General features: G+C 41.8%; 1 protein-coding gene across 1 annotated transcript in view; it reads left to right on the top strand.

The window, feature by feature from the left end:
* LOC120022004 (integrin alpha-5-like) overlaps positions 1-22,981 on the top strand; it is a 51,669-nt gene extending 28,688 nt beyond the window's left edge. The window contains exons 8-30 of the mRNA XM_038965809.1: positions 54-98; positions 644-687; positions 3,404-3,460; positions 4,985-5,037; positions 5,776-5,987; positions 6,248-6,439; positions 6,564-6,609; positions 7,353-7,466; positions 9,145-9,200; positions 9,647-9,807; positions 10,360-10,497; positions 12,585-12,652; positions 16,367-16,517; positions 16,798-16,890; positions 17,194-17,273; positions 17,564-17,644; positions 18,045-18,150; positions 18,298-18,456; positions 18,767-18,877; positions 20,570-20,683; positions 21,281-21,382; positions 21,582-21,704; positions 22,194-22,981. Coding sequence (XP_038821737.1) covers positions 54-98; positions 644-687; positions 3,404-3,460; positions 4,985-5,037; positions 5,776-5,987; positions 6,248-6,439; positions 6,564-6,609; positions 7,353-7,466; positions 9,145-9,200; positions 9,647-9,807; positions 10,360-10,497; positions 12,585-12,652; positions 16,367-16,517; positions 16,798-16,890; positions 17,194-17,273; positions 17,564-17,644; positions 18,045-18,150; positions 18,298-18,456; positions 18,767-18,877; positions 20,570-20,683; positions 21,281-21,382; positions 21,582-21,704; positions 22,194-22,277 — 2,390 coding nt within the window. The 3' untranslated portion in view covers positions 22,278-22,981. The remainder of the gene's footprint in view (positions 1-53; positions 99-643; positions 688-3,403; positions 3,461-4,984; positions 5,038-5,775; positions 5,988-6,247; positions 6,440-6,563; positions 6,610-7,352; positions 7,467-9,144; positions 9,201-9,646; positions 9,808-10,359; positions 10,498-12,584; positions 12,653-16,366; positions 16,518-16,797; positions 16,891-17,193; positions 17,274-17,563; positions 17,645-18,044; positions 18,151-18,297; positions 18,457-18,766; positions 18,878-20,569; positions 20,684-21,280; positions 21,383-21,581; positions 21,705-22,193) is intronic.
* The last annotated feature ends 2,883 nt before the right edge of the window (positions 22,982-25,864 follow it).

Here is a 25,864-nt window from a genome sequence, read left to right as displayed (position 1 = left end):
CTCTCTCTGTCTGTTTCTCTGTCTCTTGTCTGTCTGTTTCTCTCTCTCTCCAGGTTACTCTGTGGCCGGCGGGGAGTTCAGTGGAGATAATATTGAAGGTGAGAGTCATATTTACAGTGTCAACTGACTGGCTTGCGCATGATTGGGCTTAGGGTTTGCTTACCCCATAATTCTGTCTAATAGTTATTAACTATCGGAAGTCCATCTAAAGTCCCCTATGCACTAATATACTTGTGTGCTCTAATCATTAGAGCTTTAGTCATTAGAGCACACAAGTATATCAGAAGAATATCAGAGCACAATGTAATAACCACCTTATTACATAACATTGGAGTCTACTGTACTTAAGTAGCTCACTCAAGGCCACAACATGAAGATGTTCTGCTTATTTGAAAATAAATGAAAAACTTGCGCGGTGTGCTTGGCCGTATCACCTCAGTTCATTGAGCTTTTAAGATTGAATCAAATGATTGCCACAGACCTGCAACAAGCCAACCTCAGCTTTTCATATTTTAAACACTGCTTATGATCAGCAATGATTTAAACCCTCGGTTGTTCATATTTGGAAGTGCCTGGAGTCCTAGCCCTAGCTTGACCTCAACTTGAACCTCCTTTCTCTCTTTCTCATTTTCTGTCTTTGCAGATTTCGTCACGGGAGTCCCCAAGGGACTCATGCTGTATGGTTTAGTAAGGAGTCCTCACATATTTTATACATATTTCATCATTCATTCTAGATGAAAGTTAATGAGGGGTGACATAGGGATGACATAGAGGAATGTTACTGTGAAGAAGAAGAAGAGGGAGTGAGAGAACGCCAATATATAAAACGGGAAAAGTTTCAAGTTTCAATGTCACATGCACAAGTACAGTGAAATTCCTTTCTTGCTAGCTCTAACCGCAGCAATGCTGTAATCAATAACATTGTAATACTTCTGGAAGTGAATTAAGAGAGGGATTTAAAGAATTATGTTCTTATACAAGAATGATGGGCATACATATTCATAAATGCATGTGTTACAACTAGGGCTGTTACGGTGACCGTATTACCGCCACACTAGCCGTCACGAGTCAAGATGGCAGTCAAAGTCCATGTTTCCGTTGAGTCACGGTAATTAGGCTTCTCCAAGCTCTGATGCGGCTGATGGTTGTTAGTAGCCTACCAAACTTGCTAACTGCCTGGTACTCCGCACTCTATTGTCCCTCTAATCACTCTGACATCAACGCAAATGTAATCGAAAATCGAATCAAACACTTCATGGGAGCCCATGAGCTTATATTGAGCAACATTGCTATAGGCTATGCAATTGAGTGAGAAAACAGAGTGATGGCCTCTTAAAAACAGGAGGATCCCATCAGCTTTCTATAGGCAAGGCCTACTATATTTATTTCTCAACCTTCCTAAATTAAGCACATTGCTTCTCTTTAAAACAGGAGTATAGCCTACCTGGCTGGCATGAAAATAAACCACGGGGAAAAGCATCCTCCATTTGCTATTTAAGTGCATAGATTACATGTATTTTTTCCCCTGCCCCTGTTTCAAGACAGGTGCATGATAATGGTCCATTCTAAATTAAAACAAATTTCACACTTATATTATTTAGTATATGTAAAGACAAGCTTAATCAAGAATAGTGTGATGGGTGACAATATTAGCCTGTCACTTGTGAATGATATATTATCACTTGTGAATGATGCCCAGCTTAAAGGAAAAAGCGCATGCTTTTTCCCCGACTTTTTCAAATCATAGTCCCACACCTCATGTAGCCTAGCCCATAGCCCTATATGTTTTGATAAGGTTTGTATCACAACTAAAGTGGCCAAATACCTTCTTAAAATTAAGCACATTAATCCGCTTTACAATGGTTGTAGAGCCGAACTGGCATACGTGAGTTTCAAGTTTGGGGAAGATCATTTTTACCATAAAAATGCCCCTTTATAATAAAATCACATTTGTTGTCACTTTTGAGAATGGTATTTTCCTGCAAATGGAACAGTCGCGCTTATAGCCTACTGCCGTGTGCGCATTGCTGCGCTTATAATGTGAAGAAATAGCCTAATAGTTTATCAACATTTTAAGCTAAACGTTTTAATCTGTTGCGTCAGGCTCATTGCTTAAAACAGGTTTTTTGATTCTAGTGGTTGTATTAATTTGGGATCTATCGCATCCCACAACTGTCCTGGTCTATGCTTGGAATATTTATTTCTCGCACAGAATAAAATAGGTCAACTTTTGTACTATGTACATAGGCTAGTGCTTTTGCTGTTCGTTAGGCCTACTCATCTTGTTGGCTGACAAAAAGTAAATGTGGACAGTTCTTCCAATATCTTCAATATGTGCCTCGGAATTGGAGAAGGACACGCGCAGTTGCATCCCATATGTGTCTGTCTTCACTTGTAGCCTGTGAGAAAGACCCAATCACTTGATTGAGAGCCATGTGAGTGAGAGGTGCTTCGGTACGCAGTGGGGAGAAGGGAATTATAATTATTATATTCAGCCCAAGGGCATAACGGCCACTGACCTCAAAAGGCGTAGATTCTTTTAGGGGGATTATGGCCACACAAAGGGGATGCAGCTGGGAAATTCGAGGCATTATCAAGTGCGTTATCAAGTGTGTACAGCCTGTGCAAAAAACAAAGCAGAGCTCATGCCTTTCATGCAACTTTTTTCAAATCATCATTAGAGTTCAATCATGCAGCCTTAGAATGTATTCAAATCTAAACATAGAGCCCAACATTGGTATCACAACTAAAGTTACATAAATAACTCTAAATTTAGCATATGAGTACGCGTTTCTTTGTTAACCGCTCAACACAGAATAGCCGCATGTGCGCACTCCCTCAAATCGTTTGGAGAAAATATTCTTTGTATTTTAATCAGCTATGTTCAATTGTATTCTTCATACTATAAAATAATTCCACGGAATTCTAAGAAAATCTTGTCTGCTAAATGAACTAGTGTAGCCCACAGCCATATGACATAGTCAGATCACCGCCTAAAATATGGACAATGCAGAGTATGCTATTCTGTTCTTCTGAAATAGACTACATTTTCTTCATTTCATGTTTCTTTAGACCTGTCTCAAATAAATAATGGATCTATTGTGATGGTGTAAGCTATATTATATGGATTTATTAGACTTTTTAAAATGTAGATGTTCCAAAGGTCTGAATCAGTGGCTTGTAGGCTATGCGTGGAATACAGGAGATGCTAAATGTGTTTATGTTAATTAAGGGTAAATTATAGTGAGATCAGCAATTATTTGCTTGACAATCACCGGCTGACAAAATTTCATGACCGCCACAGCCCTAGTTACAACCAACAGTATTGCATGTCATTTTCATGATGGTTCTCCTACAATCATGGTTGATAACTGAAGGTTTTTTCTAAACTCTCTCAATGCAGGTGTCCATACTCAATGGAACAGACCTGACATCCATGCTGAATCTAACCGGAGAACAGGTTGGTGCAAATCTACTTAACAGCAAGGGGGCTAGGCTATACTGGACTTTTGGCGCCTCTATTTTGATTTGTGGGTATATATAGGGGGGCTGAAGGAATTTGCCCCCAGGAGATAACGCTCTATCCCTGGGTCAGAGATGAGCCCACAAAGCCCTATGTGTTCCATACGTTGTGAATCACACAATCACATACACACGTAGACACACACACACGAATACACCAAAGTACACACGTGTGTGTGTATACACATGTCTTGTACTAACCTTCTGGAGACACAAAATTCAGTCCCGTTCAAAATCCTACTTTTCCTAAACCCTAACTCTAACCCTAACCTTAACCCCAAAACCTAACCTTAACCCTAACCCTAGCTCCTAACCTTAAAACTAACCCTAGCTTCTAATCTTAAACCTAAAAATAATTCTAACCTTAACCTTTAACCCCCTAGAAATACCATTTGACCATGTGGGGACCAACAAAATGTCTCCAGTTGGTCAAATTTTGGTTTGTTTACTGGTCTCCACAAGTATAGTTAAACACGTACACACACACACACACACACACACACACACACACATGTTACTCCTGTAGTCTTCTAAATTCTCCATGGCTGATGAACAAGACAACTACTATTGTACATGCATATGTGTGCTTTGTATGTATGCTTTCTGTGTACGCTGCTAACGGACTGCTAACTGCGTATTGCATAGTGGGAACGATCTGAAATGAACCTCTGGTTGGATTTGATTTGACGGTCTCTTTAGGTTGACTACTCTCCACATGAGTGCTTTGGACTGTGCCGTCGGACTCCACTGTGTCAACAAAGCTGTGTAAACAATGTCTCCGTGCCATACATTTGCATGTTTCTATACAAGTAGCCGTACCATGAAATTGATCTTGCTGGTTCGAGTATACTGCTGCGAATTCGGGGGGTAGCTCAGACCGGGACTCCAACCCAGGTCCAGGGACTGTCAGCCCAACACCTTAGCCGATTACGCCAAGAGATCCAAACCATTTGACGAGGTTGCTATGTGTTGGGTTACGGTAGCTACACTACAGTAGCTCTAACATCCACTACCTCTCAGCTTTATAGAAGGACCACCATACTGTACATTGTCGATGAGTCTGGTGAAGTCATTCACCAGGGGATAATAGCTGTGATATGAAACTCTTGACAGTCCATCATTTATGGCATAATATAGAATCGTCAAAGATAACGACACTGAGTGACCAATCCTCCCTCTCTCTGAGATGCCTATAGCAGCTTGAGTCCCCCACCGCCTCCGAATGCCTACCTCCTTCTACCTCTCATGTAACTTACAGAAGCTCTGGCACTGAGCTTAGAGAAAACAGAGAGGAAAGAGGGAGCCAAGGGGGATGGATTTGGGGGGCCTGATTGAAGAGGAAGGCTTCTAGGGCGAGGGGATGTAAGAGAGAGATGTAGAGAGAGTGAAGGAGAAAGAAAGAGCGATACTATGCCCCCCGGTGTGATTACACACTAACTCTGTCTGCTTTAATGTCTTCCAGATGGGGTCCTATTTCGGCTACGCAGTGGCAGCCACGGACATCAACAACGACGGGTGAGTGAGCTAGCGTGGAGAGAAGGGGAGAGAGATAGAAAGAAAAATAGGGCGAGAGATGAAGAGAGAAAGACAAAGTGTGCAAAAAGAAGGCAGGTGTGGCAAGATTTGGACAGACAGACTTGGACAGACAATGTATGCTAACAAGGGAGAAAGGAGAGAGAGATGGAGAGAGAGGAGGTGAAATACAGTATTTCAGAAGATCCCATGGTCATGAATTTCCCTCTGTCATGTGTCATGAAAATTCCTTGTCATACAGTAGCTACTCCTACACTTCCTTTCTCCTGTTTTCAGGTTCTCTATTGGCCAATTCCGCTTCCCCTATACTCATAGTCAGGAAACTCAGGACATCACACTTACTACACTAATGCACACTAGCTCAACTTTAGAGGCCTTGATTTGACCTAAAGTACTAGTCCATTGTAAATCAGGAGAAGTAAAGTTCAACTATCTGGGGTTATTTACCTCTCCTCTCTAGGGCTGGCACAATTACCATATAACCGTGTAGCCGACAGTTTCGGATGAAGACCGTCGTGAAAATAAAATAACCTTCATAACTGTAAAATATATACAGTATATATATATTTTCATTTTACCTTTATTTAACTAGGCAAGTCAGTTAAGATCAAATTCTTATTTACAATGATGGCCAAACCCGGACGTCGCTATATATATTTTTATGAACAGCTGACTGAATGAGCACACATCATCTCTTCCTCTCTCCTCTCTCTTCCCCAGGATGGAAGACCTTGTGGTGGGAGCTCCCATGTTCATGCAGAGGGGTTCCGACGGACTGCGTTGGGAGGAGGTGGGCCGTGTCTATGTGTACCTGCAGCGGCGACCCTTGCTCTTTGAACCCAGGCTGCCCCACCTGGGGGGGAGCCAGGCCTTCGGGAGGTTTGGCAGCTCGCTGGCCCCACTGGGAGACCTCAACCAGGACGGCTTCAATGGTGAGAACTCTGGAAAAGCTTGGGTCATATTCATTAATGAACACTGTAGAAAAACATTTTGCAATGGAAAAAACGAAAATGAAGGTTTCATATTGGACAAGTTCAGGTAGTACCTTTCCTTAGTTTCCCCCATTTGATGCCTAAAGTCCGCACATAAGAATATGTGATACATTTCAATCGTTCATGCAAGAACATAACTAAAATCAGGGTGGAGGGAGTGGGGATAAACTGAAGTGTCATACTTCTGTTGATTAACTTAGATATTGCCATCGGCTGTCCCTTTGGAGGAGACGACCAACAGGGATTGGTCCTCATCTATAATGGACATGCCAGTGGACTGATGGACATGCCCACTCAGACTCTATCTGGCCAATGGGCATCTGGCACCTTTCCCGCCAGTTTTGGCTACGCCCTCCGCGGAAATAAAGATCTGGATCATAATGGCTACCCAGGTACAAGAGAAAATGGTTTAGTCCAATTGCCCAATTTTGTTTTCAATTATTTAGCCTTTTCCTATTTCAGAAGGCATCACTTTGTTCTTGAATTAGTGTTAATCTTGGGGTCATCTTTGTGCAGATCTCATCGTAGGTGCTTTTGGGGCTGACAAGGCTGTTCTGTACAGGTATATCCTCTCACCAGAACATTATTGGCTCATTGTACATGCAAATTAGCTAGCTGACCAATTACACACCATTTTTGTATTTGTATTTGTATTTTATTTTATTTTTTTTAATTTTTATCCCATTTTCTCCCCAATTTTCGTGGTATCCAATCGCTAGTAATTACTATCTTGTCTCATCGCTACAACTCCCGTACGGGCTCGGGAGAGACGAAGGTCGAAAGCCATGCGTCCTCCGAAGCACAACCCAACCAAGCCGCACTGCTTCTTAACACAGCGCGCCTCCAACCCGGAAGCCAGCCGCACCAATGTGTCGGAGGAAACACCGTGTACCTGGCCCCCTTGGTTAGCTCGCACTGCGCCCGGCCCGCCACAGGAGTCGCTGGAGCGCGATGAGACAAGGATATCCCTACCGGCCAAACCCTCCCTAACCCGGACGACGCTATGCCAATTGTGCGTCGCCCCACGGACCTCCCGGTCGCGGCCGGCTGCGACAGAGCCTGGGCGCGAACCCAGAGACTCTGGTGGCGCAGTTAGCACTGCGATGCAGTGCCCTAGACCACTGCGCCACCCGGGAGGCCCCTGTATTTGTATTTTAATTAAGCATGTACCTTCATCTCAAAGTATTGTTTTATATGTGACCTTTGTGTAATTTTGAATTACACAATTATTTTTGTATTGGAATCAAAGCTTTTGATTAAGGTAATCATATCACATCTTCCAATTGGTTGCTATTCTTCTATCAGGGCTCGGCCTATTGTCAATGCCAGTGCTTCTCTTACGCTGCAACCTACCATGATCAATCCAGAGGAGAAGAGTTGTACGGTGTCCAATGGGAACGAGACGATCTCTGTGTCTTGGTATGTTGATACAGATGTGCTGTCTTAATTTGACCCTGCTTCTCACAGCAGGAAAATAATTATGTGGATTATAATTAATGGACGTTTTTGTAGGGCTTGATACATTTTTCTTTAGGGCAAATAAAGTATGAAATGTTGAAGTGTAAATTACACCCTTTAGAAGCCTTTTAAAACCTTGAATACACTACAATTTGTATTTCCTGCCGTGCAGGAAAATTCTGTGTGACAACAGATTGATCAAATTAAGATACCAAATTTGTACATCCTTTTTCCTTTTCAAATAAATCTGATTGGTTGAAACACTGCTGATATTCCATGGGTTAAGATCTTTGAAGTCAAGCTTAGCCAGTAACACTTCATTTTGAGAGCCCCCTTGTACAGCCCAAAAAAATCTAGCTATCAGTAACATGTCAATTGTACTTCCGGACACCACCACTATCATTGACTAGGATATTACTATAGCCTCATACAGACCAACCTTGATAGGAGGGAAACTGTCTTCAGCAACAATATAAATTCAAGTGCTAGACATATTATGTAGTACATTTTCCACTCTTAAACCATGTCAATGGACAAAACGTCCGGTATTCACCACTTGAGAATGTCAAATGACACCATGTTTGACAAGCTTTTCCAGTCTCCGGTCCAGTGTGAGTGTTTAATGGCGAAGTCTATATTCTGAGCCCAAGCCAAGGGAACATTTCCCTACTTTTAGTCTCACAAAAATTCCTTCCATAAATTAAAGTAAAACATTTATTTTTAGACTCTTCAGAGAAAGTTATGACTAGTGGCTGGTATCTTGGTATGTGCCTTTAGTACAGAACAAGTCGCTTTTGTTTGTGTCTTGATTACCGTTTATGTTGCTGGGAGACTTGGGGAGGCAGCGGCAGAGGGAGGAGTAGAGGTGGGGTGCTGTGGACAGAGGAAAGGGTGGAGAGGGTTGGCATTCACTTTGAATGACATATTATTTGGCACACCAGCCTAGACACACCCACACACGCTCCTTCACACGTGCGCAGGCAGATGACCATTGGCCACACACACTCAAACAGACGCACACAGACTTACAGTGGGGCATATAGATGTTGTGTGCATGCACACTCTCATAATCAAACACACACATTCCCTGCCTCTGCTTGTAAAGTTTGGGTTATATCTATTAAAGGGGAGAGGTTGAATTGGCCTTCAATTCTGTGCGAAGATTGAATGCATTTAAATTCAATGTACCAATAAGATGAAACTTCTCAGAGATTTCTTACTATCAAAACAAATAGATTTTTCATGCCATTTTTACATCAGCAGATGTCACAAAGTGCTTATACAGAAACCCAGCCTAAAACCCCAAACAGCAAGCAATGCAGATGTAGAAGCGTAGTGGCTAGGAAAAACTCCCTAGAAAGACAGGAACCTAGGAAGAAACCTAGAGAAGCACCAGGCTCTGAGGGGTGGCCAGTCCTATTACTTGATCATATGTTCAAACTTGAATACAAGATTAATATATTTCCATTACAGGGTATCTATTCAAAGGTAGCATTTTTTTACATGGAATGCATCATTCAAAATGCAGTAGTATTGTATATTATCACTGTATTATCAGAGCTCTATATGGATCTATTGAATATACCGTATACTGAAATACTCCCCCTCACTATTTTTTCTCTGTCTTCACCCCCTCCAGTGTCAACCTCAGTTTCTGCCTCTCGGCCAATGGGAAGCACCTCCCTGCTGATCTAGGTGAGCCCAGTGTTTTCATTTTGAAAGACCCCGACACAGCTGTTCCCTATTACCTTCCCTTGTGTGGCCACAAATATGCCTGAACTCACTGTGGTCAATTTAGCAGTTAAGATTAAGATAAAAGGGCAGTCGAGTAAGTACAGGGGAAACTTTGCAAGGTTTGTGAGTGTATGTGTGTGTTTATGTTTGAGTATGTGGGAGTGTGATTGTGTGTGTGTGTGTGTCTGCACTTGGGAATGGGTATTTGTAATTGTGTGTATTGTGTTAGTGTATCCACAATAACTGACTCTGTAATTACTTTAAATGCATGTGTGTTTCAATGTTTGTTTTTGTGAGTATAGTTCTGTGTTCTATCGTGTGTGTGTGTGTGTGTGTGTGTGTGTGTGTGTGTGTGTGTGTGTGTGTGTGTGCACGTGTATGTAACCCACCCTGTGTGTGTGGTGCAGGTTTTGTGGTGGAGGTACAGTTGGACCATCTGAAGCAGACCCAGAAGGAGTCGTCAGTGAGGAGAACTCTGTTCCTGGATAGCCAACAGCCCAGCCTACTGAAGACCATCACCATGGCCAACGGAGGACGAACGTGTCACGACACCCGCATCTACCTGCGCGTTAGTCACATCAAACACTCAAAAATGTTGGGAGACATATTAAAAAGCCTTGCTATAAGGCATTTTGTAGACTTGGACGTGCTTAAAACATGTTATAAAGCATTAAACCTTCAGGCTTTAAGTAAAGTGTTACAGAAATGTTCAAAGACGTTGGAAAAATTGCCCGTTTATAAATACGACAATGATCCAATGAACTCTTCTCGAGGTGGACTTAAAGTTTCGAGGTGGACTTAAAGGGAAATGTTGGCTAGTTATTTCGAATCCAGCCTTCAAAGACCAGTAAAATGAAACATTTAATGTTACATTTTACAGTTCATCTTTTTTTGATTATAGTTTCAATATGACTGAAAGTGAACATTTCCCCTTACGCTGTACATTTACACTGATCTGTAACATCTAGAGGCACACGGTGTCTTATCTCAACCAGTTAGTTGACAATAAGTAAAGTAACAGTTAAACACATCGTGAACATGAGTTCAGTGTAACACTGATTCACTTCCTCTTGAGTGTGTTGCTGATGCCGTTGCCCTTCTTCCCCCATGTGTGTTGCAGAGTGAAGGGGAGTTTAGGGATAAACTTTCCCCCATTTACGTCACACTTAACTTTAGCCTGGACCCTCTCGCTTCACTGGATCTCCATGGCCTGAGACCCATTCTAAAATACCAGACAACACACCTTATAGAGCAGAAGGTATGTATTAACTATGCTATTCAATTAGAAAACATTTCGGAATTGGAATTTCTGTTTATTTCCTGATTTGACTGAATTTAACTGAATATTTACCAGACCACATTACAGTTCATAGCTGGTATGTACATGACACTACTACTGAAACGCCAGTCCACACAACGTCTCCAGTCCACTCAACGTATAGAGGGTATGAACAGAGGTGCACTATGGACAATGGAGTCCAAAACTATCAGACTTCACCACAAACACACATGTGCACCATATCTAAATCCCCCAATATCTACATTTTGCGCCATAAAGACTTGTTGAAGTAGAAAGGCATAAGTGGCCAGTTTGAATATGGACGACCCTTCAGTAGTGCTGGTCCCCATATGTCTAAAGGTTGGGGGTTTGTCCTGATACACAAAGCACGGAATTACAATATGTGGCAGCCATAGAGTTGGATAGACGGCACACTTGCTACAAAGCCTTTTTTTTAAACTTTACTTAAGATGAAAGCCTTCAATGGCACTACCCATGCTGTCACATATGCGATAATGGCAAAGAACGTGGTGGGCCCTCTTTCCAATTTCATGGTGGTAGCTTTTCCGAATTGAGAATAGAATCCTCAGGGGTAGGGGTGGTGGGTCGAGTCACGGCTATGCGATTAAACAGAGGGAGAACTGACAGCTCTTTCTGGGTGGGGCACTGAGGCTAGCCATCTGGTTGTGGTTTGTTTATGTATGTAGCCTTTGGTCTCTGCCATGTTGCGAGCCAGACGAGCCAGGCTTGGAGCATGTGCATGTGTTTATATATGTGTGTGTGAGTATAAGTGTGTGTGTGTGCACATGCGTGTGTGTGTCTGTGTAAAAGTATGTGTGTGCTCAGAGCCTCTCACTTATTGGCAGAGAAACCAATACAACTTAGCTAGAACAGCTTTTGGGAATAGCTCAGACTTTCCATGCTTCCATTATTACACAGAAATATGTTTGCACTCTCTACCTCTTTCTCTTGCACTTCTCAACAATAAAGTTTTTACCGCCCTTTTTGTCCCACGGAGATGGAGGGCTGAAAGAACATGACAGTGAGTAAGTGGGGGAAAAGATAAGCAGAGAAGGGCAACCCTTGGTGTTTCTGTGTGAACATTACTAGTCCCCGTGCACTCCTCCGTCTTATGATCTTGTGCTGACTGACCGATTACCACATGGACTTTAGTGAACGATAACATTGAGGACTTTAAATGAGCCACCGCCATGGATACGGAGTGAGTGACCGCCATGCCGACTCTGCACTCTTGTAGAATCCTTTTTGGGTCTAATGTTTTCCACATGTTGCTGCCGGGATGGGGTAGTATTGTAACAATGGGTTCACAGTACACAGAGCAAGAGCAATGTTGGAGAAGGAGAGAGGCGGAAGAGAGTGAAGGGGAATACGGTCTAATCGAATCATATTCGATTTATATTTTATTGTGGTTTGTAAAGTCTTTACACTTCAGTGACAAATTGCTTAGGAGACCAATTCCTCTCCTCACTAAGCAGCAAGTTTCTTTTTTTCTCCCAATCCCTCCTTTCTTCACATTGGAGTCTGTCTACCTTTCTCGAACATCATTGCTCTCCTCATTCCACCAAAACGAAACACTGTTTCCGTTCATTCCTTCACCCCTCATTTGCTTTCTCTTTTTCCGCCCTCCCCTTATTCCCTTACTTCTCACTCCTCTACCTTTCCCCCTCATTCTCTCATTTAAGGCGTTAGTCTTCATAAAACTTTATTGCCGTGGTAAATTTACCAGTGGTTGTTCAAAAACCAATGTAAATTGTCATAGAACTGCATGCTGTTTTTGCAGTCTTAAGAAAATATACTGGTAGTACGTAATAAGCTGAAAATCTTAGTGAGTTGTATTCATGTCTTTCTTGGTATTACATAACTCTCTTGCTCTCTCTAAATATCTCTCTCTCTCTCTTTCAGTAGAAGTGCATTTTTTTAGCATTCTAAGATGAGGCGCTAACTGAATTGGGACGATACATTTTTTCTCAAAATCGAAATATCTCCCTCTCTCTCCCATTAACATCTCTCTCTCTCTCTCTCTCTCCACTCTTTCTGTTCTGCAGGCCCAGATTCAGCTGGACTGTGGTGAGGACAACATCTGTGTCCCTGACCTCAAACTGGCTGTTTATGGGTGAGCTGAAGTCCCCTCTCCATTACCTTAAACCAAGGCATTACTCCGGAATAGTCCACCTTGGTATTCTCCCTCTTGACCTTTCGATAGGTGAAAGGCCTCAGTAGGTCTTGTGGCAACCAAGAAAGAAGAGTAGGAAAGAAACGATCGGATACAGACTGTCGAGAGGTCTATAGTTGGGCTTTTGTGTTAAACGGTTGCTTTTTTATTTTACTGGTGATGGCCTCCTTCTGATGGTCAGTCTGAGGGGAGGGAGGGAGCACCGTTGAGGCTGCCTCTTACACGTCTCACCGTCCCTCCTCTCCCTCCCTCCCTCCCTCCCTCCGCTGAGAAAAGGAGACAGTCTTCCAGCTGATGGCGAAACTTAAGTCGCCCTGCATTATTTCTGCTTCGTGCAACAATTCATGTTGTTTCTCCCATGACCAGAGAAAGTGAAATATTCCTCAATATAAAAAAAGCCACAAATAATAGCTTATCGAAACACTTTGCTTTACTCATTCATTGCAGCTGCAGTGCTGGTTGTAGCGTGAGTGCAAGTAGGGAAAATATGCATTTTATGACTTATAAAACCGTTGAGCAAAGTATTGACAGTCCTGAATAACTTAAACATGAACAAACTCATAAAAACAGCAATTCTTTGCGGGATTCGTTGATTCTCTCTCTAGTCATGGTTTTAAAAGTTTTTAAATCTCACATTATCAACTTTGCTGTGCGTTCGAGGCTTCTTTTTACAGTCTATGGTGCGAGGAAACTGAGCAGACACGGTGATCTGAGCCATCTGATTGGCCAGCAGCAGGCCTATAGGTGCACTTGATTTGCTCTCTGGGACTGCCGGGTAGGCGGAGTTATACCTTCAAACACATGAAATGGTTCATAATGGGAACACTTTGCCTTCCCGGCGCTAGCGTAGCTGAATCAAGTGCACCTAACGCCAACATCAAAAAAATATATAGTAATAATAGGAATGCAAGGGGGTTTTACAGAAATGTTTGGTGATCGACTAGGAATGGCTTGGAGATCGACCAGTCGATCGTGATCGACTGTTTGGTGGCCACTGATATACATGTATGTTTATTTGTCCTTGATTAAAGAAATGCACTTTTATTCCAAGGAGAGTAACTCATATCCTCACGACTCTTTACTTGCTCCTGGTTATTCATGGTTAATCATTGTTGTTTGAGTGTAGACAACAGCAGAGTATGTTGCACTAAAGGCTGAATGGAACAACTGGGGCCATTCACAAACTAGTAGCTCCAGCTCTTTTCTTGCTCTGTCTTGAGTAGTGTATTGCAGGACTTGGCCATGTGATTTTTATTAGCGGCAGAGTACAATCAAGTTAAGAGTTTCCCATGGAAAATTGGGGAATGTGTTTTTTCTGTTTCCGCGAGACCAAGTCAGTCAAAAAAGCGTCTATGATTCAGTACTTTCACTATGCCGCTTCGACGACCTGTCACCATTGGAATGTAATACACAGCTTGTTTTTTAGGACTTACATTTCTTGCTTCCCGAGAATTCCTATGCGTGAGGTTGTTTTGTGTTCACAACCTTGAGGCCTATCTTAGCGATAAATGCTCTTTATTATTGGTACTTTGTATAGTACATCCTCTGGGTTCAAGTATACAGTAGACTTGGAAAGTATTCAGACCCCTTGATTTTTTTCCAAATTTTGTTACGTTACAGCCTTAATCTAAAATTGATTGAATTGTTTTCCCCCCTCACCAATCTACACACAGTACCCCAAAATGACAAAGCAAAAACAGTTTTAGTTTTTTTTTGCAAATTTATAAAATAAAACAAAACTGAAATATCACATTTACATAAGTATTCAGACCCTTTACTCAGTACTTTGTTGAAGCACCTTTGGCAGCGATTACAGCCTCGAGTCTACTTGGATATTATGCTACAAGCTTGGCACACCTGTATTTGGGGAGTTTCTCCTTTTCTTTTCTGCAGATCCTCTCAAGCTCTGTCAGGTTGGATAGGGAGCGTCCCTGCACAGCTATTTTCAGGTCTCTCCAGAGATGTTAGATCGGGTTCAAGTCCGGGCTCTGGCTGAGCCACTCAAGGACATTCAGAGACTTGTCCCAAGCCACTCCTGCGTTGTCTTGGCTGTGTGCTTAGGGTTGTTGTCCTGTTGGACGGTGAACCTTCACCCCGCTCCGGAGCAGGTTTTCATCAAGGATCTCTCTTGTCATTGCTCCGTTCATCTTTCCCTCAATCCTGACTAGTCTCCCAGTGCCTGCCGCTGAAAAACATCCCCACATCTGGATGCTGCCACCACCATGATTCACCGTAAGGATGGTGCCAGGTTTCCTCCAGACATCACGCTTAGCATTCAGGCCAAATAGTTCAATCTTGGTTTCATCAGACCAGATAATCTTGTTTATCATGGTCTGAGAGTCCTTTAGGTGCCTTTAGGCATACTCCAACCGGGCTGTCAAGTGCCTTTTACTGAGGAGTGGCTTCCGTCTGGCCACTCTACCGTAAAGGCCTGATTGGTGGAGTGCTGCAGAGATGGTTGTCCTTATGGAAGGTTCTCCAATCTCCACAGAGTTACTCTGGAGCTCTGTCAGAGTGACCATCGAGTTCTAGGAAGTATTTTTTATCAATTATATTTGTATATTTGAGTTTAACCATAATATTTGATGTAATATTTGTTCTGTCTTATCTAGTGGATTAAACTGAAATTGCAACCAACTTTTTATGGCTTGTTTTAAAAATAGCAATATTTTGGAGATAATTTCATTTTCAAATAACCGAAAGTGAGAGGTTGTAATCTGAATAAAGGGGAAAGGCCATTCTTGAACATGGGGTGAGACATTCTTACAAATCTGCTAGAGAACCAGTTCGGATTTAAGTATGACTTTTGCATGACTGGCCTTTAGGGAGGCTTTAATAGTTCATCATTTCTGCCCTCCCTTCTGCCCTCCTTCATATTCATTATATAAATAGGCCTGTTTAATTTTGTCTGGCTTGCCGTGCCAAATTAAATTGAATATTTTTTGCTCGTATAATTTAAAAAACAATTATAAATTGATTATATTTCATGTACATGTTTGTCTGTATCTTATAATATCTTAAAAGCTTTGAATCAAATACAATTTGACTTACAGTGCATCTCCCTCTCCCCCCACCACCTTTAACCTTTCCTCTTCTCTCGTAGTCTGCAGTGATAGAGTAGCGATGTTATCACTTCCTCTGCGTTTCATTAATATTTTTTTTACATAGGTCCCTGTCCTCACAAGGAACAAATTTGCCTCAAGGTCCGCACTTATGGATTTTCGGCAATTAGAATTTTATGAAAAACACTGACCGATCTGCACGAAACTTGATATGTGGCATCTATGGACAAAGGTCTCTCAATGCAAAATTTGGTACACATGTTGCAAACAATGTCAAAACTCAACATATGCAAGAACATTCATATCGACCTACGGTAATGCTATAACAGGCATATGTTTACATCTCTTGATTTGTTTGACTCAGAGTGATGAAATTTGGCACACATGATCAGGGATATGAGTCTAGCTAACCCACACGATATCTCAAACATTTTTGACGAAACTTCGGTGAATGATGCGTCTTGTCATAAAGATTTGTCATTTACATGAATTACACTGATTGGCCCAAGGGGGACGCTGCATCATTCGTGGGGGATGACATGTTTATTGTTGCTTTGTTTTACGTTGTTGTATTTTCTTGTGGTTTCCTTAGCGATAGGACGGAGGTGTATCTGGGTGACGAGAACTCCCTGACCCTGACTTTCAATGCCAGGAACGAGGGAGAGGGCGGGGCCTACGAGGCAGAGCTTTACATGGTGCTTCCCCCAGAGGCTGACTACAGTGGTATAGCCCGCAACAATGCGGTGAGGGAGCAACCATCTGTCCTGTCCCTCTTAGGGGACATGCTAACTCAAAACGATGCTACGGCTAATATTTCTAATAAAAATGTCAATGCTATGATAATAAATATCCACATGACAATGACCATAATTTAAGTGATATCAATGCAATAGTGTTGATACTAACGATGGCCTGATGACTAAAACAATGGTAATGATATTAATAGTTAGAAAGACTTGACTTCACAGTATTTCCAAATTCTATGTCTCTCTCTCTATGTTGGTGCTTGGATCTCATAAGCAGAGTCTGACTCAGCTAACCTGTAGCTACGAGGCAGAGAATCAGACCCGCTATCTGGTCTGTGACCTGGGCAACCCTATGAAGTCTGGCACAAGTGTAAGTGGACCATCATGGACTAACTGTTTCTTCAATTCAAAGTCAAATGGAGCTTTATTGTTATGAAAGGAACTTCCAATGTTGCTGAAGCAATATGGTACTTCTGTCCTTCTGCTTGTGGGTTTCTGTATGTCTGTACAATTATCTGTCTTTACGAATTATGTTGTGTGACCCAGACTGATCCTGTTAATGACTGTGTGTGTGTGTGTGTTTAAGACGGACTGTCTTTCTGACAGATCTGAGGTCAGTGTATCTCTAGTGTCTTTGTGGTTGATCGTGTGTCTTTTGTGTGGATCGTCACAGTTGTGGGCAGGCCTCCGCTTCACTGTGCCCCGACTGAAGGACACTTACAATACGGTGCAGTTTGAGCTCCAGATACGCAGGTAACACAGTTGTGTGCACAGAAATGGTATATACTCTGAATTACTTTACTGTGTACTGTATTAATATTTAGTTAAATGTTGGTGTGAGGTTGAATGTTTTTTTGTACCTCAACCCGCCCTAATACTTCCACACTTACGCCCGTGTCCTGACTTGAGCTAAGCTTAGGGTTAGTGCATAGTTAGTTAAAATGTTGTTGACTGTTAAGTGAACTTCCAATGAACATCCACAAACCATCTTTTTAGCACAATCTAAATGTAGTGTTACACTTCTCTGTTCTCTCTCCACTCAGTAAAAATGAGAATAGCTCCCAGAGCGATGTTGAGCTCTATGATCTTGAGGTGGCTGTGGTAGCTGATGTTATCCTACAGGGGTGAGTCAGCATGGATGGATGGATGGATGGATGGATGGATGGATGGATGGATGGATGGATGGATGGATGGATGGATGGATGGATGGATGGATGGATGGATGGATGGATGGATGGATGGATGGATGGATGGATGGATGGATGGATGGATGGATGGATGGATGGATGGACGAGCAAACAAATTAATTAGTAGTCTCCATCACTATACTAATGACATATTCCCTGTTTAGCTACACTCAAAGTGACTGGGTACCAATATATTGGACTTCAACAGCCCCAGCCCCGATTACATTGGAAATTAATGTTTCGTTACCACGTTCTGTAGGGTATGTGTACTGCATCTTTTTACTATTTTGTCCTTTGTCCTACGGTGTTACTCTCTCTCTCCTTTTCTCGATTGAAGCGTTTCCCGTCCGGACAAGCTCCTCTTCCCTCCCCCAAACTGGAGGATGAGCCACAGCCTCCAAGAGGAGCAGGACATTGGGTCTGAGATCCAGCATGTCTACGAGGTACTCAACGTGTGCCGCTAGAGTTGATTTTGTGTTATTTTGTTAAGTGGAGTTGTAGGGTTAGGTGGTTGAACAAATGCTTATCTCAGCTTCCTGGTACAGTATGCTAACATGGGTTCTCTCTCTTTCTCTCTCTCTCTCTGTAAGTTGGTGAACAACGGGCCCAGTATGATCAGTCAGTCGGTGCTGGAGCTGCGGTGCCCTCTGAGAGCTCAGGGTCACGACCTTCTGTACCCTGTGGAGGTCATCACTCAGGGACCACTCAACTGCAGCTCCAACCACACCCTCAATGCACTGAAACTCAAGGTGAGGAACACACGTACACATGCATAGATGCATGCAGGCAGGCGCACACACAATCATACTGGATGCACACGCTTTCTCATAATCTACATCCACAGACACTCATCCCAGATACTGTATACATTCACACCCAACCCTAATACATTGTCATTTATTTTGTGTGGTGTCACATAATCATTCGCAGTATTTACGCCAAGGATATGCAGCAGTCCAATATTACCCACGTTTATGAGTCACAATGACCATATGAGAGTTTGTGTTATGTGTCTATGAGTGGAATGGTACATGTGTAGTATTCTGTGTGTGTTGCCAGCTCCAGCCTCCTACAACAGAACAGCCTCCCTCCTCACAGACGTTCAGCCCTGAACACCACATCCAGAGGAGAGAGGTCTACAGGGATCCTCTGGCCAAACAAAGCAACTTGGTGAGGCAGCCGTGTGTGTGTGTGTGTGTGTGTGTGTGTGTCTTGTGACCCGTTAGTGGTACTTTTAATAGGTAAAAAAGGGTTAGCAGGTCAACTTGGTTTCTACAGTCACCTCTCATGTTTGGAGTAGCTTTTAGAGGGAGAAGCTTCACCTCATGTTTGGAGTAGCTTTTAGAGGGAGAAGCTTCACCTCATGTTTGGAGTAGCTTTTAGAGGGGGAAGCTTCACCTCATGTTTGGAGTAGCTTTTAGAGGGGGAAGGGGGGGTAAGTGGAGTTAGTGTGATGTTTTTGGCTTGTACTGTGAGAGTGAATACATGTATGGCTGAAAGGAAACCACCAGCCCAGACCCATAAATTACAAAACTCATTGTAGCTACAAATTCTTCAAATGGAAACATGACCATGCACGCACTCACACAGTCATCCACTGAGAGTACTGACCACACTCTCAGTCCCTACAGCATTATAAAGCCAGCCAGTAGTGCCTCTCGAGAGCTGTTCATCTGATCCCCATATGAAGATTCCGGGAGATGTTTTCTCTCCTTCTTCCCTTAATCTTCTCTCCTTTTACCTTTTTCTTTTCTCTCATTTCTTCATTATTTATTTATCATATTTCCTTATTTTCTCTCCCTTTTCTTCTCCCCCCCCTCCCCTCACTCATCTTGTTTAGAGACTCAACATGCTTAACCCCATGTGGAGTCAACAGTGACACACGGCCGCTGAGGTCTGTTAACTCTAAAAACAGTAAAACAGCAGATACCGACTGTTAAATGAAGTCACTTGGCACATAGTCCGGGAGCACAGAGATTAGAGAGTTAAGGGGTAATAATGAGCATCTTATGTGAGGCCTGTAGTTCACTAGCTTGTTAAATAGACTGGCCTCGAATGCTGCTGGTGCAGCAGTCATGTTTATTGGCCTGCCTAACCTCTTCTCTCTTGAAGTCATTGTCTTTTTCTTTGTTTGTTGTTTTTCATTGTAATTCCGTCTCTTTTTGAGTCGAGGCTTTCGTTTCATGTCCTAACGATAGCCTTATGAGCTGAATTACCACAGACAAAACACTAAGAACCATCCGTGGCTTCGCTAATACCACAAAAGACAAACTGAAAGGGAATTATTCTCTCGTAAAAGGGATATGAGGATATCTATCATCATAAGATCTGCTCGTAATTATACGTTATATAGCGTCGTTGTATGTGAAGTATACTTCTCAAAACAAAACTTCTCAAAACAGCTGTCAAATCAAAACGGCTCTCTTTTGATTTTTCCTTTATGCTCTCCACCCATTATTATTCAGTTATGCAATCATTAATGCAATCATTATTCATTCCCTCTCTCCCCGTCATTCAGTATTCTTTCACCTCAAAAAAAAAAACTAATGACCACAAAACGTTTTACAACAAAATTAACAATGGCTCCCCACTTTTCACAAAGGGCACAAAACTACAACCTAGTATCATTCCCTTTCATTAAAAGCAAAGGGATTAGCTCTTTATGGAGAACTTGAAGATACACTAAGTTTAGTTGCTAATTGTTTACATAAAACGTTGGCTTGAATGATGCACCAAAGGCAAAAGTTCACAATAGCCTCTTACTGCTCATAATCACAGATTATTAGCTATAACTGTTTGTGAGATTGATTGAATGTCATGTATTGGTGGTCTGTATTGATTACTGTTTGCCTTCCTCCATAGTCATGCTCTACGGTGGAGTGCTGGAGACTGCACTGTCATGTGGGGTTACTGGAGAGAGGAAGCAGTGTCATTCTGACAGTCCGCTCACGCATCTGGGCTGAGACCTTCATCGAGGTGAGAGAGCGTGACTGTAGTTTGTACTACTGTCATGTACCGTGCAGTACTGTTTATATTAAATGATCATTTGGATAGCACATGTATATTGTGCTATGTAGATCAAATGTAATTTAACTTGGTACTAACAATCCTTATGTAGTATTAGTTCTGTAATACTACTGCTATTATTGGTAGTTCAAATGAAGAATGAAGCTACTTCAGAAAGTATTCATACTCCTTGACTTATTCCAAAATGTTCTTGTGTTACAGCCTGAATTCAAAATGGATTAAATAGTTGTTGTTGTTTTTTTTTATCTCACCCATCTACACACAATACCCCATAATGATTTTGTTGTTGTTGAAAATCTATTCAAAATGAAATACATAAATATTTAAGTTACATAAGTGAAGGCATTGTAGGTTCTGCTAGTCGGTGGTACAATGTTGCCCTCTCCTTGTAGTACATTTGTAAAGCATATAAAACATTTGTTTAGAGTGTCCGTTTTTACAGTGAAAGGTATTTGGGGGTTTTTGTACACACTTTGGCAATATTTGGCTAAGTAGTTCAGATGATCTATTGTCTCATTATTTATTTTCTTTGAACTAATGCTACAGAGGGCATACAAGCAGTATGTGTTGGAGTGTTCTGCCCAGTACAGAGTCAAGAACATGCCCTATGCCATCGCTCCCAAACTCAAACCCAGTGGATCCACGAAGGCAAGTGCAATTTATTTATTAAACTGTTCATTTTTAGGTTTTTAATGGTTTAGGCCAGTCCTGTCTGTATGATTTGGGATATCGTTTGAAGAAGTGCACACAAAACATTTTTTTTTTTTTAAACGTTGTTATGAGTAATGTCACATTTTTTCAGTGACCTCTCACTCCCCAACGGTAACAACATATCATTGCGTTGCAGGTCCTGACTCCAGTGATGTGGAACAAGCCGGAGAGCCAGTACATTGTACCCCTGTGGATCATCATTCTGGCCATACTGGCTGGACTGCTGCTGCTCGCCCTGCTCATATATGTACTATACAAGGTAAGTGTAGCGTAAAGGACAATAAACCCAACGGGCAAAATCACATGCATGTTACGTCATGATGACGTAATGTTCTGTTTGTAAACTGTTTTTATGGTTGGCAATACATTATATAACCAGATAAAGATGTTGTCATAGGATAGACGTCATACTATTTATTACAACCTGTTTCTGGTTGCTAAAAATACATATAGAAAATCATTTTGCAACCTGACCATGAAGTCCCATAAGAGTTCATCATGATATCATTGCAACCGGTTTTGCCAGCTAGGGAGAAGCATATCAATTCTTAAAATAATATCTAAAAACTATAAAATAAGATCAAGATTAGAAGTGTTCAAAATGTGCAGTCTTGAAAGCGTATGTTGTTAGCAAATAACGATGAAATGCAATCTAACTGAACTGGTACTATGACATCTATGAGGGCTATTCATGTAATTATTGCCTTTGAAATTGTAATAAGTCTCCTTTCTCTTTCCGCCCTTCCAGATGGGCTTCTTCAAAAGATCCGATCCCTATGGTACAGCCATGGAGAAAGCTCAACTCAAACCCCAGGCTTCTTCAGAGGCCTAAATGGTGGACCATCCCAGACGTCGTTTCGAAAACTGGAAAGTCATTGCGTTGGACTGAACTTGTAACTCCAAATGAACTACAGAATACTCATGCATGAAGGGCAGTCTTCAACTAGTATCAACAGGATGAGTACTACTTGGACCTCACTGGTATTCAGCCTGGTACTACACACTGAAATGCTCAAGCAGGCAAACACATAATGAGATGTCTGGCCCAAACTACAACAGAGCTATCCTGGCACGGTTGAATGGACAATAATGTCTTTAAAATCCTGCTTTTTGCTTTGGGAAAATCTCCATCAAAGTAGCAACACTGGATGGGGCAATGGAGCATTCATTCAATTGTTTTATTCACCAAATACGTCTTTACCTAAATCAAATCAAAGTTTATTGGTCGCGTACACAGTTTGGCAGATGTTATAGTGGGTGCAGCGAAATGCTTGTGTGACTAGCTCCTAACAGTGCAGCAAAAATTTCAAACAAGGACAATTAAAAAAAAATTATTAACTTGAAACAAGAAATCCCGAATGGCAGAATGAATCCAGTTAACAACTCAAATAACACTATCACTAATCCAAATGGAATCTATGCGTATACACACAAATATATACTTAAGAACAATGGAGGGAAAAGTACACATTTGTCATACTTGAGTAAAAGTAAAGATGCTGTACCTTAATAGAAAATGACTCTAGTAAAAGTGAAAGTCACCCAATTAAACGCTATTTGAGTAAAAAAATTTACATTTTCATTTTAGTAATTTAGCAGACGCTCTTATCCAGAGCGACTTACAGTAGAGTGCATACATTTTTTTTATTACATTTTACATACTGAGACAAGGATATCCCTACCGGCCAAACCCTCCCTAACCCGGACGACGCTATGCCAATTGTGTGTCGCCCCACGGACCTCCCGGTTGCGGCCGGCTGCGACAGAGCCTGGGCGCGAACCCAGCCCAGCCTGGGCGCGAACCCAGAGACTCTGGTGGCGCAGCTAGCACTGTGATGCAGTGCCCTAGACCACTGCGCCACCCGGGAGGCCGAGTAAAAGTCTAAAATATTTGGTTTCACATTCCTTATATGAAGCGAACCAGACGCCACGATTTTCTAGTTTATTTTATTTAAGGATAGGCAGGGGCACACTCCAACACTGTCAGCCAGATCAGAGGCAGTATGGATGACCAGGGATTATCTCTTGATAAGTGTGTGAATTGGACCATTTTCCTGTCCTGCTAAGCATTTGAAATGTAACAAGTATTTTGGGTGTCAGGAAAAATGTATGGCCTAAAAAGTACATTATTTTCTTTCGGAATGTAGTGGAGTAAAGGTAAAAGCTGTCAAAAATATGAATAGTAAAATACAGATACCCGAAAAGTACTTAAGTAGTCATTTAAAGTATGTTTATTTAAGTACTTTACACCACTGCTTACGAATTATATGTACGGTGGTAGACATTTTACCTACCTGCCGGTAAATGAGGAGAGAATGTTGAAGAAAGTGTGCTATTGAAGGGAATCAGTGTGCGGCACAACGGTAACAGCCAAAGACCTCTGAATGCTAGGAGCAGAAAATGACACATGGAAGGGTATCAGTCAAGGTAAATGTTTTCCTAATGTCACAAAACTCCCTCTATCCTCCCGACGTATGGATGGACCACACATTGAAGGAGAGTTTGCTACTCCGAGTTGCCTTATTTTGGCCCAAACAGGCCATGCCTGACCCTGATGGCAAGCTTACGGTGGCCCACCATCGACAAAGTCGGCGGTAGCTGACAATGCTAACAGTTTCATGTTGACCGTCAGTTGGTCGTTTCGTTGCTGGGCTGCTGGCGATATACTACCATATCTGTCAACACGGGTGCAATATCAGCTTGCCGACAGTGGTGTGCTGCCTCATAGCCACCAGTTGTCCAATAAAAGCTTGTTAGCTGGAGAGTTTATATGTTGTTGAGAAAATGAAAATGGCCTTTTTGCTGATATATATTATTACATTTGTCATGCACTTCCTGATGCATTATGTTACTGTGCAACTTGACCACATTTGTAAATACACTGCTAGAGCTTTTTAGATACGTATTACAGTTGAATGATAGATATAACCACACATCCACTAACCACTATTTATAACCCATTTTTTGTGCATTCAACAAGAGGAACTTGGTCATACTTAAGGAAATGTTTTGTTAGTTTTTTTTGTGGGGGGGGGGGGGGGTATGTTTCAAAGTTGTACACTTATAATTTTGTGAAGACTATGTAAAATGCAGTGGAAATACGTTTTTTTGTAAAACTATTCTCTCCCATATTGGGAGTTGTCATATCTTTTCCATAAGTTGATTCGAAATAAATGTACCATTTTATATAACCCTATCCAAATACTTTTGAGAAGATAAATGCTAATATTGAATGTGCTTGCTTCTGGAAGCAAGAACACTAGTGTTATTCACCATACTTATTAGTGTGCCTTTAATTGCATTGAGGGGGAGGGAAGAAGTGCATACTTCTGGGTGAAGGGTGGTACCTGTGTTTGCATGGTACCTGTGTTTCGATTCTCTACCGTTCTCCCCATTAAGGATTTAACAATGTTGGAAACTCCCTCCAGCCAATGCTTACAACAATCCAATGCTTTTTTAAATCGGGATGCAAGTTAAATTACATTTTCTTTACCTTTTTTGGTTGTGGATGGGTCAGAAGCCTGCCCTGGATTGGATTTTTGTATAGCAACACTGTTATTGGTTAGAAATAACTAGCTATAGTGAGAGAAAAAAAACTTCACTCAGAATATATGGTGCAGCACCTTGCTTCAGCTCTCACGATCAGAAGGAACAAGAGCGGATAACAATTAACCACAGTAAAAGTACAGTGCCTTCTGAAAGTATTCAGACTTATTTCAGTCTGTTACAGTCTAAATTCAAAATGCATTAAATCGATATTTTTTCTCACCCATCTACACACTATACCCCATAATGACAAAGTAAAAATGTATTAAATTAAATACAGAAATATGTCATTTACATACGTATTCACCACCCCTTTGCTATGACACTCCAAATTGAGCTCAAATTTCCTTTGATCATCCTTGAGATGTCGCTACAAGTTGATTGGAGTCCACCTGTGCCCAATTCAATAGTTTGGACATGATTTAGAAAGAAACAAGAAACACACTTGTCTATTTAAGGTCCCAGTTGACAGTGCATGTCAGAGCAGAAACTATACCATGAAGTCCAAGGAACTATCCGTAGATCTCCAAGATATAATTGTGATGAGGCATATATCTGTGGAAGGGTAGGCATATATCTGGGGATGGGTATAAAACAATTTCTAGAATGTTGAAAGTTTCCAAGAGCACAGTGATTTCCATCATTGTGAAATGGAAAAAATATGGAAGTACCGAGACTCTGCCTACAGCTGACCGTCTGACCAAACTGAGCAGCAGGTCAAGAAGGACCTTGGTCAGAGTTCCTTGGCTGAGATGGGAGAACCTGCCAGAAGGACAACAGTCTCTATAACACTTCATCAATCTGGGCTTTATGGGAGTGGCCAGACGGAGGCCAATACTAGAAAAAGGCACTTGATAGACTCCAGGCACATGT

Source organism: Salvelinus namaycush, chromosome 2, assembly GCF_016432855.1.
Source record: "Salvelinus namaycush isolate Seneca chromosome 2, SaNama_1.0, whole genome shotgun sequence".
Lineage (NCBI taxonomy): Eukaryota > Metazoa > Chordata > Actinopteri > Salmoniformes > Salmonidae > Salvelinus > Salvelinus namaycush.
This window is presented reverse-complemented; position numbering and strand designations above follow the sequence as displayed.